A 17,789-nucleotide genomic window follows, 5' to 3' on the forward strand; every position below is an offset into this window, starting at 1 on the left:
TCCCGAAGGGATCAAAAGGGACTTCAGGGCACTGGGGCGACTGGTGGGAGGATCGGGAGCACAGGTAGTGTTTTCCTCGATCCCTTTAGTGGCAGGGCGGAACACCGAAAGGAACAGGAAAACTCATCGGATCAACACGTGGCTCAGGGGCTGGTGCCATCGGCAGAATTTTGGCTTCTTTGACCACGGGGAGGTTTCCACGGCACCGGGCCTGCTGGCGACGGACGGAGTTCAGCTGTCTCACAGGGGGAAAAGGATTCTCACGTGTGAGTTGGCCGGGCTCATCGAGAGGGCTTTAAACTAGATTCGAAGGGGGAAGGGGATAAAACTAGGCTCACTAGAGAAGAGCCTAGGGACCGCATGCCATTGTCGGGGGAGAAATCGGCAGCCCAGCTCAAGTGCATCTATACCAATGCACGCAGCATGGGCGGCAAACAGGAGGAGCTGGAAGCCATTGTGCAGCGGGGTAGCTATGACTTAGTCATACACATGGTGGGATGAGTCTCACGATTGGAGTGCTGCAATGGATGGCTATAAGCTCTTCAGAAGGGACAGGCGAGGAAGGAGAGGCGGTGGGGTAGCCCTGTATGTTAGGGAGTGCTTCGACTGTCTAGAGCTCAATGGTAGTGATGACGAGGTCAAGTGCTTGTGGGTAAGGATGAGGGGGAAGGCCAACAAGGCAGATATCCTGCTGGGAGTCTGTTATAGACCACCTAACCAGGATGAGGAGGCAGACAAAATATTCTACCAGAGGCTGGCAGAAGTCTCCCAGTCGCTAGCCCTTGTTCTTGTGGGGGACTTCAACTTTCCAGACGTCTGCTGGAAATACCACACGGCAGAGAGGAAACAGTCGAGGAGGTTCCTGGAGTGTGTGGAAGAGAACTTCCTGATGCAGCTGGTAAGCGAGCCCACCAGGGGAGATGCCTCACTTGACCTGCTGTTCACGAACAGAGAAGGGCTGGTGGGAGATGTGGTGGTCGGAGGCCGACTTGGGCTTAGCGACCATGAAATGGTAGAATTCTCGATACTTGGTGAAGTAAGGAGGGGGGCCAGCAAAACCGCTACCATGGACTTCCGGAGGGCGGACTTTGACCTGCTCAGGACACTGGTCGAGAGGGTCCCTTGGGAGACAGTCCTGAAGGGCAAAGGGGTCCAGGAAGGCTGGACGTTCTTCAAGAAGGAAGTCTTAAAGGCGCAGGAGTGGGCTGTCCCCATGTGCCGCAAGAAGAACGGGCGGGGAAGGCGACCGGCCTGGCTGAACGGGGAGCTCTGGCTGGGACTCAGGAAAAAAAGGAGAGTTTATCACTTGTGGAAGAAGGGGCAGGCAACTCAAGAAGAGTACAGGGATCGCGTTAGGTCGTGCAGAGAGGAAATTAGAAAGGCAAAAGCCCGGCTAGAACTCAACCTGGCCACTGTCGTGAGAGACAACAAAAAATGCTTTTATAAGTATGTTAATGACAAAAGGAGAGCCAAGGAGAATCTCCATCCTCTATTGGATGCGGGGGGGAACGTTGCCACCAAGGACGAGGAAAAGGCTGAGGTACTCAACGCCTTCTTTGCCTCAGTCTTTAGTAGTCAGAGTGGTTATCCTCAGGGTACTCAGCCCCCTGAGCTGGAAGACAGGGAAGACGAGCAGGATAAACCCCCCATAATTCAGGAGGATGAAGTTAATGACCTGCTACGCCACCTGGACGCTCACAAGTCTATGGGGCCGGATGGGATCCACCCAAGGGTACTGAGGGAGCTGGCGGAGGAGCTTGCCGAGCCGCTCTCCATCATTTACCAGCAGTCCTGGTTAACTGGGGAGGTCCCGGACGACTGGAGGCTCGCCAATGTGACTCCCATCTACAAGAAGGGACGGAGGGAGGATCCGGGGAACTACAGACCGGTCAGCCTGACCTCGGTGCCGGGGAAGATCATGGAGCGGTTGGTTTTGAGGGTGCTCACGAGCCATGTCCGGGACAACCAGGGGATCAGGCCCAGCCAGCACGGGTTCATGGAAGGCAGGTCCTGCTTGACCAACCTGATCTCCTTCTATGACCAGGTGACCCGCCTCGTGGATGAGGGAAAGGCTGTGGATGTGGTCTGCCTGGACTTCAGTAAGGCCTTTGACACTGTCTCCCACAGCATTCTCCTAGAGAAGCTGGCGGCTCACGGCCTAGACAGGTACACTCTTCACTGGGTAAAAAACTGGCTGGACGGCCGAGCCCAGAGAGTTGTGGTCAACGGAGTTAAATCCAGTTGGCGGCCGGTCACGAGCAGTGTTCCCCAGGGCTCAGTACTGGGGCCGGTCTTGTTCAATATCTTTATCAACGATCTGGACGAGGGGATCGAGTGCTCCCTCAGTAAGTTTGCAGACGACACCAAGTTGGGCGGGAGTGTTGATCTGCTCGAGGATAGGAAGGCTCTGCAGAGGGACCTGGACAGGCTGGATCGATGGGCTGAGGCCAACTGTATGAGGTTCAACAAGGCCAAGTGCCGGGTCCTGCACTTTGGCCACAACAACCCCATGCAACACTACAGGCTTGGGGAAGAGTGGCTGGAAAGCTGCCCAGAGGAAAAGGACCTGGGGGTGCTGGCTGACAGCCGGCTGAACATGAGCCGGCAGTGTGCCCAGGTGGCCAAGAAGGCCAACGACATCCTGGCCTGTATCAGAAATAGTGTGGCCAGCAGGAGCAGGGAGGTGATCGTGCCCCTGTGCTGGGCACTGGTGAGGCCGCACCTCGAATCCTGTGTTCAGTTTTGGGCCCCTCACTACAAGAAGGACATGGAGGTGCTGGAGCGTGTCCAGAGGAGGGCAACGAAGCTGGTGAAGGGTCTGGAGCACAAGCCTTATGAGGAGCGGCTGAGGGAACTGGGGTTGTTTAGCCTGGAGAAGAGGAGACTGAGGAGAGACTTCATTGCGCTCTACAACTACCTGAAAGGAGGTTGTAGCGAGGTGGGTGTTGGTCTCTTCTCCCAAGTAACTAGCGATAGGACAAGAGGAAATGGCCTCAAGTTGCACCAAGGGAGGTTTAGATTGAACATTAGGAGAAATTTCTTTACTGAAAGAGTGGTCAGGCCTTGGACCAGGCTGCCCAGGGAAGTGGTGGAGTCACCATCCCTGGAGGTATTTAAAAGACGTGTAGATGAGGCGCTTAGGGACATGGTTTAGTGGACATGGTGTGTTGGGTTGACGGTTGGACACGATGATCTTAGAGGTCTTTTCCAACCTGTATGATTCTATGATTCTATTCCTCCTGAAATGCATTGCTCTGTTTAGTCCTCTTCTTTTAGAAGGTATTTCAGGAACATTTGAATTTATATTATCAGAGATAATGCATTTTCTCTTCTCCATTTTAATAATTCATAATTAGTTTTGAACTGCAACTATTAACATTTACTATCTTTTTATAATGAAGCTGAAAGATTTTTATTTTAGAGTGGTGATAATACTGTGTCTTTTGCATAGGTGAAGAGTTAACAAAATCAAAGGTTTCTACTCCAGCTAATGAGTAAGTTCAACTTTTTAAATTATGTCAAGTGTAGTTTTGGGGGAATTTGGTCTTATTTTGATCTAAGACTCCGAGACTCATTGGAAATATCAGTCGACTGCTTTTTTAAGTCAGGCATCTATTGCATCATAAGAGTTAAGGAGTAATTATGTAACAATGGAGATTTCTATTCACTTGTTTTCCCCTTCTAATGCATTTGCTTCATTGTGATCTGTCTCAATTGATATTTATAATTATGTGATTACAAAATATTGTTTTTTATTAAAATTTCAGGTTTTAAAGAAGATGGGTTTAGTTTCCATCATATAGTGTTCCAATTTTGGACAGGTCTATATACATTGCTCATATATGTATATACTGAAACAAATTGATTTGTAGACGTATGTCTTGTTGAAAATAAAAATAATTTACTGACATTATGAAATATGTCTACACACAAACTTGCACCAAGGTATCAATTCAGATAGTTTCCTTATGTGTAAATCAGTTCCTTGACCTGCAATTTGTAAGTACTTTTAATTTTTAGATGCAAAGACTAACTAATACAGAAGATGAATTACCAAAGTTGTAATTTTATTTTTATGAGTATATACATCTTTCATTAATATTCCAATTGTAACTCTAACTATAGAAAGGGGAACAGTGACCTTCTGGCATGGGATCCACTCTTTAGCAGTTCTCTTGAATCTTCCTCTTCAGCCTCCTTGGCATCCTCATCCTCCTCAGGTAAAATATTTGATAGTAAAAAATGTTTTCTGCATATTCTTCAGGATGTTCTGTTGTTGCTTTTTTAGTCATTGCAAGGGGATGTGCTTTGACTATTGAAATGAAAGAATTTTGTAAAGCAGTATCCTATGTTATGGGTAATACACAACTCGGGGTGCAGTATGTCAGGCTTTCAAGCTAGGGAGCAAGGGGGAAGAGGGAACACTAGAAACCTTAGGAAAATTCTATCTTGCTTTTGTCTTTTTTTCTCTCCTTCTCTCCCTTTACAAAAAATGATCATCATCTATGCTGGAGGAAGAATATAATCCTATTTTTTCAGTTGGTAAAGTTGGGAAATTAAATGGAGGTTGTCACAGCAACTGAGAGATGCTGAGCTTCCACTGTGAATAGGGATGGGTTTCTTCTTTCCAGGAAAACCTGTTGAGCTATGTAGTACAAAGCCACTGTGGAGCTTTGCTGTGAGGAACTTGTTTCCTGTAGGAAACCATGAATCTGTTAGGAGATGTGTGGGCATAATCCAAGGGGAGTGGGAGAAAAATGGCAGGACTGAGACTGGAATTAAGGGGGAGTTCCTGGCACCACCTGAGAATAGGTGTATTGGGAGGAAGAGGGTGGGCTGAGGAGTATGGGAGGTGAGGGGAGGGGGCAGATACTACATGGGAATTTTGGAAGATATTAGTGTGGGCAGGACACTGGCAGGCTTTCCTGAAACTTAGTCTTGGGGGGGAAGTTTACAGAAACAGGCAATATTGATTTTTACATTCAAAAGGCAGTGAGGGAGAGGGAAGCAAAATAACATGTGAGTGGGTATGTGTGTTGACAAGGCTGAGAGCAGGAGATGTTGAGAAACTAGTTCAGAAAGAGGAAGGAGAGACCGAAAGAAAAACAGATGTTACGGCTATGTTAGGACCTGCTTACTAAAAGTATTTACTTAAATTATTTACATTGATTTAAGGTGGAATCTACTATTTACTAACAGTAGCAGATATGCTGTTTCATAGTTCTCTTCAGTCTACCTACTGCATGTCTGTTTTCCAACCCCTACTGTCTTAATGTAGAGACTCTTCTCCTCCCATGTGCCTGAGAAAGGAAGTGTTCACTGATTCTTTTAGCTAGGTATTCCTATTCCAAAAATTATAATAGACCTTACTACTTTGTTCGCGGTCATGGCTTTCTAACTGTTTTCATCTGTACTTGATCATACAGGTTGAAGAACAGTAAGAAAGAGTACATATATCAATAGAATTCTGTACAACTAGTGCTAATTCTTCCTGGCCTTAGTAATGTCCTTGTAGCAGCAACCAGCATTGGTATGTAACCCTTAGGGTTTTAAGTGGAACTTATTCCTCCACTACAAATTCATGTTCCTTAAAAGTTATGTTTTATAACAAATCTAGCTTACAGAAATCATTAGATTGTCTCTTCCTCACTTAGGTATCCAGTCAAGATTATTGGCTAGTGGATCCACATTTGTAACATATTTAAGGATAAATTTTATATATATATATATATATATATATATATATTTATATATATATTTAATAGTAAGACCAATTGTTCTCGGGGTACCCAGCCCCCTGAGCTGGAAGACAGGGATGGGGAGCAGAATGAAGCCCCCATAATCCAAGGGGAAATGGTTAGCGACCTGCTACACCACTTAGACACACACAAGTCTATGGGGCCGGATGGGATCCACCCAAGGGTACTGAGGGAGCTGGCGGAAGTGCTCACCAAGCCCCTTTCAATCATTTATCAGCAGTCCTGGCTAACCGGGGAGGTCCCAGTTGACTGGAGGTAGGCAAATGTGACACAAGAAGGGCTGGAAGGAGGATCCGGGGAACTGCAGGCCTGTCAGTCTGACCTTGGTGCCGGGGAAATCTATGGAGCAGATCATCTTGAGTACCATCACGCGGCACGTACAGGACACCCAGGTGATCAGGCCCAGTCAGCACGGGTTTATGAAAGGCAGGTCCTGCTTGACTAACCTGATCTCCTTCTATGACCACGTGACCCACCTAGTGGATGACGGAAAGGCTGTGGATGTGGTCTACCTGGACTTCAGTAAAGCCTTTGACACTGACTCCCACAGCATTCTCCTGGAGAAACTGGCTGCCCATGGCTTGGACGGGTATACTCTTCGCTGGGTAAAAAACTGGCTGTATGGCCGGGCCCAAAGAGTTGTGGTGAATGGAGTTAAATCCAGTTGGTGGCTGGTCAAAAGCGGTGTTCCCCAGGGCTCAGTTTTGGGGCCAGTTCTGTTCAATATCTTTATCAATGATCTGGACGAGGGGATCGAGTGCTCCCTCAGTAAGTTTGCAGACAACACCAAGTTGGGCGGGAGTGTTGATCTGCTCGAGGGTAGGAAGGCTCTGCAGAAGGACCTGGACAGGCTGGATCGATGGCCGAGGCCAATGTATGAGGTTCAACAAGGCCAAGTGCCGGGTCCTGCACTTGCGTTACAACAACCCCAGGCAACGCTACAGGCTTGGGGAAGAGTGGCTGCAAAGCTGCCCAGAGGAAAAGGACCTGGGGGTGCTGGTCGACAGCCGGCTGAACATGAGCCGGCAGTGTGCCCAGGTGGCCAAGAAGGCCAATGGTATCCTGGCCTGTATCAGAAATAGTGTGGCCAGCAGGACTAGGGAAGTGATCGTCCCTTTGTACTCTGCACTGGTGAGGCCGCACCTGGAATACTGTGTTCCATTCTGGGCCCCTCACTGCAAGAAAGACATTGAGGTGCTGGAGTGTGTCCAGAGAAAGGCAACGAAGCTGGTGAAGGGTCTGGAGCACAAGCCTTATGAGGAGCGGCTGAGGGAACTGGGGTTGTTTAGCCTGGAGAAAAGGAGGCTGAGGGGAGACCTTATCACTCTCTACAACTACCTGAAAGGAGGTTGTAGCGAGGTGGGGGTCGGTCTCTTCTGCCAAGTACGAAGTTATAGGACAAGAGGAAAAGGCCTCAAGTTGCGCCAGGGGAGGTTTAGACTGGACATTAGGAGAAATTTCTTTACTGAAAGAGTGGTCAGGCCTTGGAACAGGCTGCCCAGGGAAGTGGTGGAGTCACCATCCCTGGAGGTATTTAAGACGTGTACATGTGGCACTTAGGGACATGGTTTAGTGGTGGACTTGGCAGTGTTAGGTTTACGGTGGGACTTGATGATCTTAGAGGTCTTTTCCAACCTAAATGACTCTATGATTCTATGAATATGCTGAAAAGAAGTTGTGCTTTCTCAAAATAATCTGTTTTGCTGGCTGTATTATTGCTTTGATCTGGTGTTGGAGTGTGTAGAGGAAGGCAAAGGATACTTAATTTGTTGTACTGGTGGTTGTTACTATATCCATTTATTTTTTGCTATGCCTGGATCAGAGGCTAAAGCAGGTTAGGAAATGTTCATACAGTCACTCCTGTCAGCAGAACTGTGGAGAGAGTAGCCTCTGGCTGATGAGCAGTGACAGGTAATTTGGATCTGTAACATCCTCTATAGCCATATCTGGGGGGAGTCATCTACCCGAGACCTCATACCTGTCGTGGTTTAATCTGGCAGGCAGCCAAATACCACGCAGCCGCTCACTCACTCCCCCCACCCCCCCAGTGGGACGGGGAGCGAATCAGAAGGGTAGGAGTGAGAAAAACTCGTGGGTTGAGATAAAGACAGTTTAATAGAACAGAAAAGGGAAAATAATAATAATAATGATAGAATATACAAAATGAGTGATGCACGATGCAATTGCTCACCACCCGCGCTGACCGATAACCAAGTAGCGATCGCTACTTCCTGGATCACGCCTACCGTTCATATACTGAGCATGACGTCACATGGTATGGAATACCCCATTAGCCAGCTGGGCTGGCTGTCCTGATTATGTTCCCTCCCATCTTGTGCACCTAGCTCAGTCAGCAGGCATGGGAGCTGTCCTTGGACTAGGAGGGCACTTAGCAACAACTGAAAACATCAGTGTGTTATCAACATTCTCCTCATACTAAATCCAAAACACAGCACTAGGAAGAAATTTAACTCTATCCCAGCTGAAACTAGGACATCTATATTTCATTGAAATTGGTGGATTATAGCGCCCTGTGGGCAAAGTAGATTTTAGTTATAAAACATCTGTGCCTTGGCAAACTTTATCTGCTAAATAATTATTTAAAGCAGTGTTGTTCTAGGAGTTAACTAAGCGATGTACATTTGTGAAATTATACATGGAATCTGAGTGTTCTAAAATGTTCTAAAGTATAACAAATTACTAATACGTTTGGAAAAAAAAAATTACTGAATTGGGGTATTTCATATTGTTGTTTCAACCAAGTTAGCTTCTGATGCTCACTAACCTCCAGCTTAGTTATGAAGACTTTAAAAAAAAAGACAACTTTGATCTGATTGTATTTTCCTTGAAATCAATGTTTTATCTTCAACTTGAAGGTCAATATAGGTAAGCTGATGCTTAAAGCTTTTGAAAATCTCAATGCAAAATTGCTTAAATTACTTATTTTGTATCCAGAATATATACATGTCATGATCTAGCATGTCCCACAGATACTTTTTTTCTTTTTACTGTTAAAACATTTCTTTAGATATTGTTTTGTAACTCTGAGGTAATCATTGAACACCTAAACTACTGTGGTATTTGAGCAGACAGTGGTTTATGCAGCATAGAAGTAAACTTTGGTCATCTGTGAATAATCCTGCTTTATTAGAAGTTTAAGCTAACTTTGTCATCTTGAACAAGCATAACAAACATTTTTAGGCAGCTATTGATATTATAAAAATGCTTCTTTTTATTTATCTTCTTCATATTCAATCATGTATTTTTAAAATAGTCTTGCACATTTCCACATTGCTTTTGTATAGGATTTGTAGTAGTATTTCAAAACCTTTGAATTATATTTAAAATATCTATTAGAAAGGGAAAGCTGTGTTAAATCTCTGTTTATTTGGGCTTGGAGAATATACTTGTTCATGACAAAAGGACAACTGTAGAGAGGACACCTATACTTCTGATCTGAACTTTTAAATGTGTTGCTCTCTTTTTAATTCTGTATGCCACTCTGCTGTTGTTCCTAGCTTTGCCAATCTGCAAGATGTTGAGAATTTACTAACCTTGCATTTGCTGCTTCTGTTGTCATCTACTGCAACAGGCAACAGCCAAGTGCAGGGAATACTTGTGGAAAACTCCTGTTTTCCAGCAGCCTGAAGACTCTAGGATGAGAGAGGAAATAAACTGGGGCAGATGATGCCTCATACATACAGTTACTCACTAGATACCGATTGATACAGACAGAAGAATATCATACAGGATCTCATGACTGCATTTTCATTCATTCACCGGACAGCAATTTATGTTGGGCCTTCCCATTACAGATGTTAAGGGTAAGAGGATAAAAATGTTTGGAAGGAACAGAGAAGGGTAGGTTTGATTAAATAACTTTGAAAGAAATGAAAAGGAAAAAGCTGTGGAGAGGAAACAAACATGGAGTAGGACACAAGAAGGAAAAGACAAAGATGAGAGAAAGTGAAACCATGACAGGGAAGAAGTTAGAGGAATAAGGAAAGTCATGAGAAGTAGGGCCTTAAGGGGAGAGAAACAGAATAAATTACTTGTCAGCTTACCTAAAAAATGGAAAATGACACGGTTGACAGTATGAATGAAATACACATATCACATGGCTGGGGTTTTTTTCTTTTATTTTTAAGTGGTGTGATTTTTAGCTTAGTAGAGCAGTTATTTTTCATGCTGGCTAGTAATCCTCATGCAGTGGATATTGAATATGTTTTTGAAGTCTGGATTTATATTGAATTTTTTATCATTTCAGTGTTGCTCCTAGTTTCAATTCTTCACCTTTTCCTTCAGCTAGACTGAAAGAGCATAATAGGAGCTCCTCATCTACCACTGATTTGCCTGGGTGTAGAGTATCTCAGTCTTTGCTTGGACACCAGACAAATTCTGGGTCTAGAAGCCTGTCTTCACCAGACTTTACCATTAGCACTTTGTGCAAATCTGGTGTTACGGCAGCACCATCAGGGAGTACCAGTACTTTATCCTCTGTTTCATGGTCTCGGAGTCAGTGGATTTCCTTTGCTGATGAACTTCTTACAATTAGACACACGAGCGCAGACAAGAAGGAGCCCCAAAGATTGCATTTTAAAACTGAAAATGCCTGCCTTACCTCTTTTGCTTTGCTTGGGAATTCTTCCAACAGCTGTGCTTCTGAGGATCAGAGTGACCTTTTCGATAATACTCTATGCCACGGACAATTATTCATTGAAGAAACTGTCACTGCTGCTGAAATTTCTTCTGCATCATCTTCAGCACTACTGGACTATAGTTGTCATGGTTTAACCCCAGCTGGCAACTAAGCCCCACACAGCCGCTTGCTCACTCCCCCCACAATGGGATGGGGGAGAGAATCGGAAGGGTAAAAGTGAGAAAACTCGTGGGTTGAGATAAAGACAGTTTAATAGGGAAAGCAAAAGCCGTGCACACAAGCAAAGCAAAACAGGGAATTCATTCACTCCTTCCCATCGGCAGGCAGGTGTTCAGCCATCTCCAGGAAAGCAGGGCTCCATCACGCGTAACGGTTACTTGGGAAGACAAACGCCATCACTCCGAACGTCCCCCCTTCCTCCTTCTTCCCCCAGCTTTATATGCTGAGCATGACGTCATATGGTATGGAATATCCCTTTGGTCAGTTGGGGTCAGCTGTCCCAGCTGTGTCCCCTCCCAACTTCTTGTGCACCCCCAGCCTCCTTGCTGGTGGGGTGATGTGAGAAGCAGAAAAGGCCTTGACTCTGTGTAAGCACTGCCCAGCAGGAACAAAAACATCCCTGTGTTATCACCACTGTTTCCAGCACAAATCCAAAACATAGCCTCATGCAAGCTACTGTGAAGAAAATTAACTCTATCCCAGCCAAAACCAGCAGAATAGTTTAGTGTCTTCTTGTGTTCATACAAATAAGGGTATGGCAAGCATGCATTGTGTACTGCTCTTTGCTAATAACTGACTCCAAAAAGCAAGCTTTGGACTGATTTTTCTTTTTGTTATTATTGCTCATCTGATGTTAAAATCAACTCTTCTTCTTACTTAGAATGTACTAAACTGCTTGTTAGCACCAACTTCCTTCAAAGTTAGGACAATGAAATAAATATTCAGCTTGCAATAAGGAGAAAAATTCAAATTATTTAATTAAAGGCATTGCTTTTTCTTAACTGTGCAGAGCTTTGCTTTTCTAGAAATAGGAATGTATAGATGTTTTCAGATTAAATACAGTTAAATAAATTGAATTTAAAACTTCCTTTTTAACACCCAGTATTTTGAAGCGTGGATGATATCATGGTAATGCTACATACTAAGAGGGCAAAGGAAAAGTGCATTTGGGCAAGTGGGCCATGACTCACTGAATACCTGTGATACTGCAGCAGACTACTCAATGTTTAGCATGCACTGTCTTCCTGGGGCATAACAAGATTTTTAAAGGAATGACTGATATTTCAGAAGTGAATTTACTTGGGGACATTTGAGTTTGCAACTCTTAAGGTGGATGTGGTCAGTATTAGCCTAATTTCTTTCTTCCCAAGTCAGTGATGAAACTCCCATACTTCAATGACGGCAGAGTTATGCTGAATGCCTGCGAAAATACCATACTTAAAAGTTACATTTTTAAATAACATTAACTGATTTAATTAAAAAAGAACCATCCAGAATAATTTGAGGGAGATGATAGGATGTGCTTCAACGACATAGTCATATATTAGGGTTTCAGTCTATTTTGAAGTTAATTTTAGATCTGGCATACTTATTGGATGGCATCTAACATTTATTTTGAAGTACAGTTCTATTCGGAAAAGTGACTATGTAAAAGTGGCATCTTTGTATTGCTGCCACCACCTGTTAGTTGTGTCTGTTAGGTTTAGAAGGACATGAGGGCAGTATTTTTTTTAACTGCTTTTTACTTCTGATAGCTCGGCTAAGAGATAATATGGAATTACTGTGTTCTTGCAATCAACAGAGTAATTTATCTGTTATACTGGTGTATACTTATTGAAGTCAGTGGGATTTCAGAGGGCATAATTTGATGTAAACAGAGTTATGCCATTGTCAGCCAGGACCAAATATTAATTTCCACTGAATTTTCCATTTGTGGTGAGACATGAAAGACTGTCCTATATTCTGAATCCATTATCAACATTCTTCTCATACTAAATCCAAAACACAGCACTAGGAAGAAATTTAACTCTATCCCAGCCGAAACCAGGACAAGACTATACACAAAAGGGAACTCGGGTAAAACCATCTTTTTGCATACAAACCTCTGAGAATAGTTAGTATAAAATCATTTGAGAGCAATGAGAAAGCCCATGATGCCATTTTTAGAGTCACTTTTCAGGGTACCACATGGCCCTATTTTAAAAACATTTATGATTAGTGGTAAATCTTACAAAATGGAGCTTGTAAAATAGGAACTTTTAATAGAAGCATAACTTCCAGTTATTCTATTCAAGTGAGTACATATTTATGTTCAGTGTGACTTTTCTAATGTTGATTTCCTTAAATTTGCTTTCTTTCAGCAAGGCCCACAACTCCTCTTTCTGTAGGCACCATTGTACCCCCTCCAAGGCCTGCTTCAAGACCAAAGTTGTCTACAGGGAAACTTAGTGGAATTAATGAAATAGTATGTATTGATTGTTGTTTGGTTTTTTTAATTCTCCATTGTAACTTGATTTCAGATATATCATTTACACTGTTACAGTGGAGTTACTTTCCAGCCAATGTTCAAGGAATCACATACTCAGATTTTCACCATTGCCGGACAGGCATGGAAGTTGTTCATGATAAACATGTTACTATAACAAAATAATTCTTAACTGAACTAAAAAGGTCCAAAACATAAATGTTTTTAATTGAACAAATCAATAACTTGAAAATTAAAGGATAGCATATGTGTGGGATTAAAGTTTTCAAAATGTGAAATACTAGTGAAGTTATTAACAAAACTCCATTGATTTAGGGATATCACCAAAGCTTTGGGGAATGACTGGTATTAAGTAGATCTTTATCAGTCGTGTGTTGACACAAGTAGCCCTGCTGTGACTTTGCCCTGCCCTTGGTGCTGGTTGGTGGAGAAGGGAGGTGGCAGATTGCAGCAGCTGCCCATCGGGATAGTGAGAGGTTGCATGCTGCCTGCATCTCTGCTTACTGCTTGCAGTGCAGGTCCACCTGCTGATGAGGAATGTGGCAAAGAATGCAAATACCCAGACAGCATATCAGACCAAGCCATGCTTAAGCTCTTCTATGAATATTATGATTCTTTGGGTTTCATTTGAGTTACTGACTTGGAAAAATTTTACCGTGGTAAGATCCTCTTACTGTCTTTCAAAGTAGCAAGATACTTTCACCATATTCTCGTTATGGACAAAATTCTGGTCTTATGCTTTGACAAAACTGAAACATTGTTTAACTCTTTTGCTTTTCTGTAATGTCATAAGGTCAGAATAGGGTTCATTTTGAGATTCTTTTCTCATTCCAATATAAAATTGTAGTAATTGCTCTTAGACCAAGAAATCTGTTCTTCATATCATCAGAATTAAAGAGAAGAATTTAGCTGGTACTGTTCTGTTATAAACTATGATTCTGCACAAAGTTACATGTTTTAGAAATTGCCTATTATCTGGATACAAGTGGAAGATTGTGAGTTGTCTTCATTATATGTCACCTCCTTTTATAATTCCCACAGTCTGTATAAAAGTCATATACTCAGTGACAAGTGTGATAGAACCGAAATAAAAAAACAATTACCCAACCAAAACAGATGCTTCAGGAGTTCCAGTACCTTTTAGATAGGTCAATCCCAAAATGATCATTAGTTATTTTAAAATAATACCTTAACAGTTAAATGGATCATAAAACTATCCAAAGATTTAGGGTGGAAGGGACTTTTGAAGATCTCCTCTAGGCCAACCTCCTGCTCAAAGAAGGGCCAACTTCAAAATTGCATCAGGTTGCTCAGGGACATGCTGAGTTTTGAAAATCTCCAGGGAGGGAGATCTCACAACCTCTTTGGGCAACCTGTCCCAGAGCTTAACCACAAGGTTACAAGAAGGAATTTTTTCCCTATGTTCAGCTGAAATTTCCTTTGTTATAGCTCTTGCACCTCTGAATAGAGCCTGACTCCATCTTCTTCATAGCTAGTGAAAGACTGCTAGTAGATCCCTCCTTAGGCTTCTCTTCTCCAGGCTGAACAAACTCAGGTCCTTCAGCCTCTCCCTCTCTCTCACGTCCTCCAGTCCTCAACTATTTTAGTTGCCCTCTGCTGGACTCACTTCCAGTTTGTTAGTAGCTCTTCTTTAGCTCTGAAAATTCACATTTGCTGCACACATATACGGGGCTATAGGCTTAGGTTCTGCTACTGTGTTATAGCGCAATTATTGACAGGCTGTTACATAATCAAATACATTAGACTTAGCTACCCAGGCAAAAAAATTAATAATGATAAGCTATGAAATAATGGAATTGATTCCCATAGAAAATGTGGGTTCTGTTTTACACTAAAAACTAGGATAGATAAAGCACTAAAAGAAATATGTTGAGAAACACTATGAAATTGATTGGGGAATGAAATGAAGAACTCTTCTATTTACAGTCTTTTTTCATCTTTTTAAAACCACTTTCTGTTTCTGTAATACTCTTGTGATCTCTTGTGTTTAGCCTAGGCCATTCAGCCCTCCATTGACCTCTAACTCAAGTCCGCCACCTGCAGCTCCCTTGGCACATGCAGAGAGCATTTCCTCAATATCCTCTTCTGTTTCCCTCAGTGCAGCAAACACACCTACAGTTGGTAAGTTAAATTAACCATTTTAACTCATTTTAGAAATGGTATAATTCTGCCACTGAGTTCCACCTGTTAGGAAAACCATTCCTTGGAGTTAGTTGTTTCATATGTGAGTCCAGTCTAGGTACTTCAAGCATCCTTTGCAATACCTGCTTCTAAATGACACTGAGAGACAGGACAGTGGATTTGACTAGATTAGACCATAGATACAATTATGGCATGTTCTTTAGTGAAATATTTTTCAAAATTAAAATATTCCATGAATTCATATTTGGTGTGCTTGTATATCCATTCATCAGGCACAACGTTATCATGTATTTGTTCAGAAGATGTTATTGTATAGGTACAGAAATATTTTGGGATACTGATAAATTTGAATTAATATAAATGTTCACAAAATTGAGTTCTTTTTGTTATTTTTATTTTCATTGTTATCCTGTAATTGCAGTTTCCAAAAAAAATGAAACTAATGCATCTTTTTCTTCAAGTTAGTGAAGTATATAAGCTAAACAGAGGTGTTTAGTAAAAGCAAAACAACCAACCAAACAATAAAGATTAAGATGAAAAGCAAATCAGTCTTCCTGTGCTGCCACTAATTTCAGAAGGTTTTCTCATGTTTTTAAAGTCAAGTCCTTCAGTTATGATATTTGATTATAACAAACAACAAGGAGACTTGTGGGAGGGGGGGTTTATTTGTGGGGTTTTTTAAAGACATTTTAACTTGTTTCTGTAGCAGAATTGAAGTATTTCATTCCTGAACACTATTATCACTTTAGTCCCAAGTTAAATCAGACTCTTGAGTTAACACTCAGTTATCTATGAATGTTACTGATGCCAAGGATTCCTCACCCAGGCTCAGCACCTCAGAAGAGCATCTGCACAGCTTCTAGTGGGAGTTCTGCATTGAAAGCAATGCAGCTGTTTCCACCCTGTGCAGGACCAAAGCTAGTAAGGTCTGCCTAGCCTTAGCTGCTGCAGTGCTGGCACAGTTCAGTGTCCACCAGTTTCCCAAATGCTGAGAAGCATCATAGAAAGATAACTGATATTTTGGTTGCCAGAGACCATCCAGGCTCACTTCCTCAGGCCTCAGCACTGGTGCCAAGGAACCAGAAGTTGGTGGCAGCAGCATCAATAGCCCCAGCTCTCTGTGTGTGTGTGTTATTGGAGACAGTGACAGAGTGAAATCGTGAGGTGAGGGAGGAGGTAAGGAAGTGTGTGCTGACACCTAGGTTTGACATGGTTATTAACCTGGCCTAGCAAAAATAAACAAGGCCAGTTCCATCTGCGCTGATTGTATGAATTAAATAGTCCTGGGGAGCTGGGAAGGGCAGTGCAGACGGCTGAATGATTTTGGGGCATGAGGATATACTCTGCACTACTGTCTGTATTCTTTTGGCTTTTGCACAATCCAGTGTTTCCCTTACCCCATTTGTTCTGAATAATGGAGAGTTGACTATAATTATCTTGTTCCAAGTGAACTTGTAGGCATGCATAATTGAATTTCTTTTATGCTTTAGTCTTGTTTTCATTTGCAAAGTATTTTTTTTATATATTAAATTGTTTAACATCTATAACATCTATTTTTGCTTGAAATATTTTGTTTTCTTGCAATGTTTTGTTTCATTTAAACGTAATAGAGGATGATCTTTTGATTGGAACACTTTCTACAATTGAAAAGCTTTGTGAGACACCACCAGGTATTGTACTAGAAGCAGATTTACATGTTAACTAATCATCCTAATTAGAGCTAATAATATTGTATTTCTTTTGAAACAAATTTCTCCAGCTATTTCTGGTGTCTGTCAGATACAAGTAGCTTGAAAGCTCGACTACTTAACAAGTTATATGTTGCTGAAGTCACCAAAACTTGATATAACTACTTTTATACAACATAATCTTCCATCTGTTCCCCCCCAAAACAAGCTGAAAATTGGTCTTGTTTCTTCAGTTTGTCATTACTACTTTCTTGGAAGAAAAGGGAATATATTTTTACTGTGACAATCCTTATTCTCATAAGACAAGTAGATGAAACCATTTCTATATTTCTAAATAATACAAAGTTTTGAAGATACAGATAATAAAGATAATATTTTTAATACATTTTATTTTTACGACAGCAGTTTAGCCAATATTAAAATTACCTGAATCGTTGTTCCTAAACTGAACTAAAACCATTTGATCAGACTTATTTATTTGCCCTTTTTATGGCCAATGATGCAGTCTTTTATTCTGCAGTTTGGCAACCTCCTCAAGTGTGTCAATGCAACTATATGCATGGTTGTGTCATTAGCTCTTGAGTCAGCACAGCTGAAGGGCTGTTAACAGTGGTTGGGGCTGAGGCAGGTGGCAGGGCATCAAAGCCATATTTGCTGGCGCTGCCGAAGGTCCTAGAAGTGGACCCATGAGCTGGACTGCAGCCTGAGATACAGCAAGTCCACCTTGGCACAGCTCTGTGACATTCCGTCCCTCTGAGAGCTCGCAGCAGGCATGTGATACAGGCTGTTTCAGCAGTGGTACAAAAAATTAGTAAGATGCTCTCCACTACACTACTGCACTAATAAAAAGATAGAACTTCCAGTATTGTCTTTTATATCCAGTACACATATAAAACACTACTGAAAAGTAAAATCCCATGACAACTGGTTTTGTAAATTATGCACACGCATTTCAAAAAGCCTTAGCTGAGGTCTGAGTTGATTTTTATAGCTATGCATTGGAACTTTGTTGTGTAGGCACAGGCATCTGTGAA

General features: G+C 42.3%; 1 protein-coding gene across 3 annotated transcripts in view; it reads left to right on the forward strand.

Annotated features, from left to right (window-relative positions):
• The window catches only part of LOC142074855 (F-BAR domain only protein 2-like), a 159,467-nt gene that overhangs the window by 123,500 nt on the left and 18,178 nt on the right, over window positions 1–17,789 (forward strand). For all 3 annotated transcript variants that reach the window (XM_075135765.1, XM_075135766.1, XM_075135767.1), the window contains 4 exons: window positions 3,452–3,494; window positions 4,126–4,220; window positions 12,780–12,883; window positions 14,917–15,046. In XM_075135765.1, coding sequence (XP_074991866.1) covers window positions 3,452–3,494; window positions 4,126–4,220; window positions 12,780–12,883; window positions 14,917–15,046 — 372 coding nt within the window. The remainder of the gene's footprint in view (window positions 1–3,451; window positions 3,495–4,125; window positions 4,221–12,779; window positions 12,884–14,916; window positions 15,047–17,789) is intronic.

Source organism: Calonectris borealis, chromosome W, assembly GCF_964195595.1.
Source record: "Calonectris borealis chromosome W, bCalBor7.hap1.2, whole genome shotgun sequence".
NCBI lineage: Eukaryota > Metazoa > Chordata > Aves > Procellariiformes > Procellariidae > Calonectris > Calonectris borealis.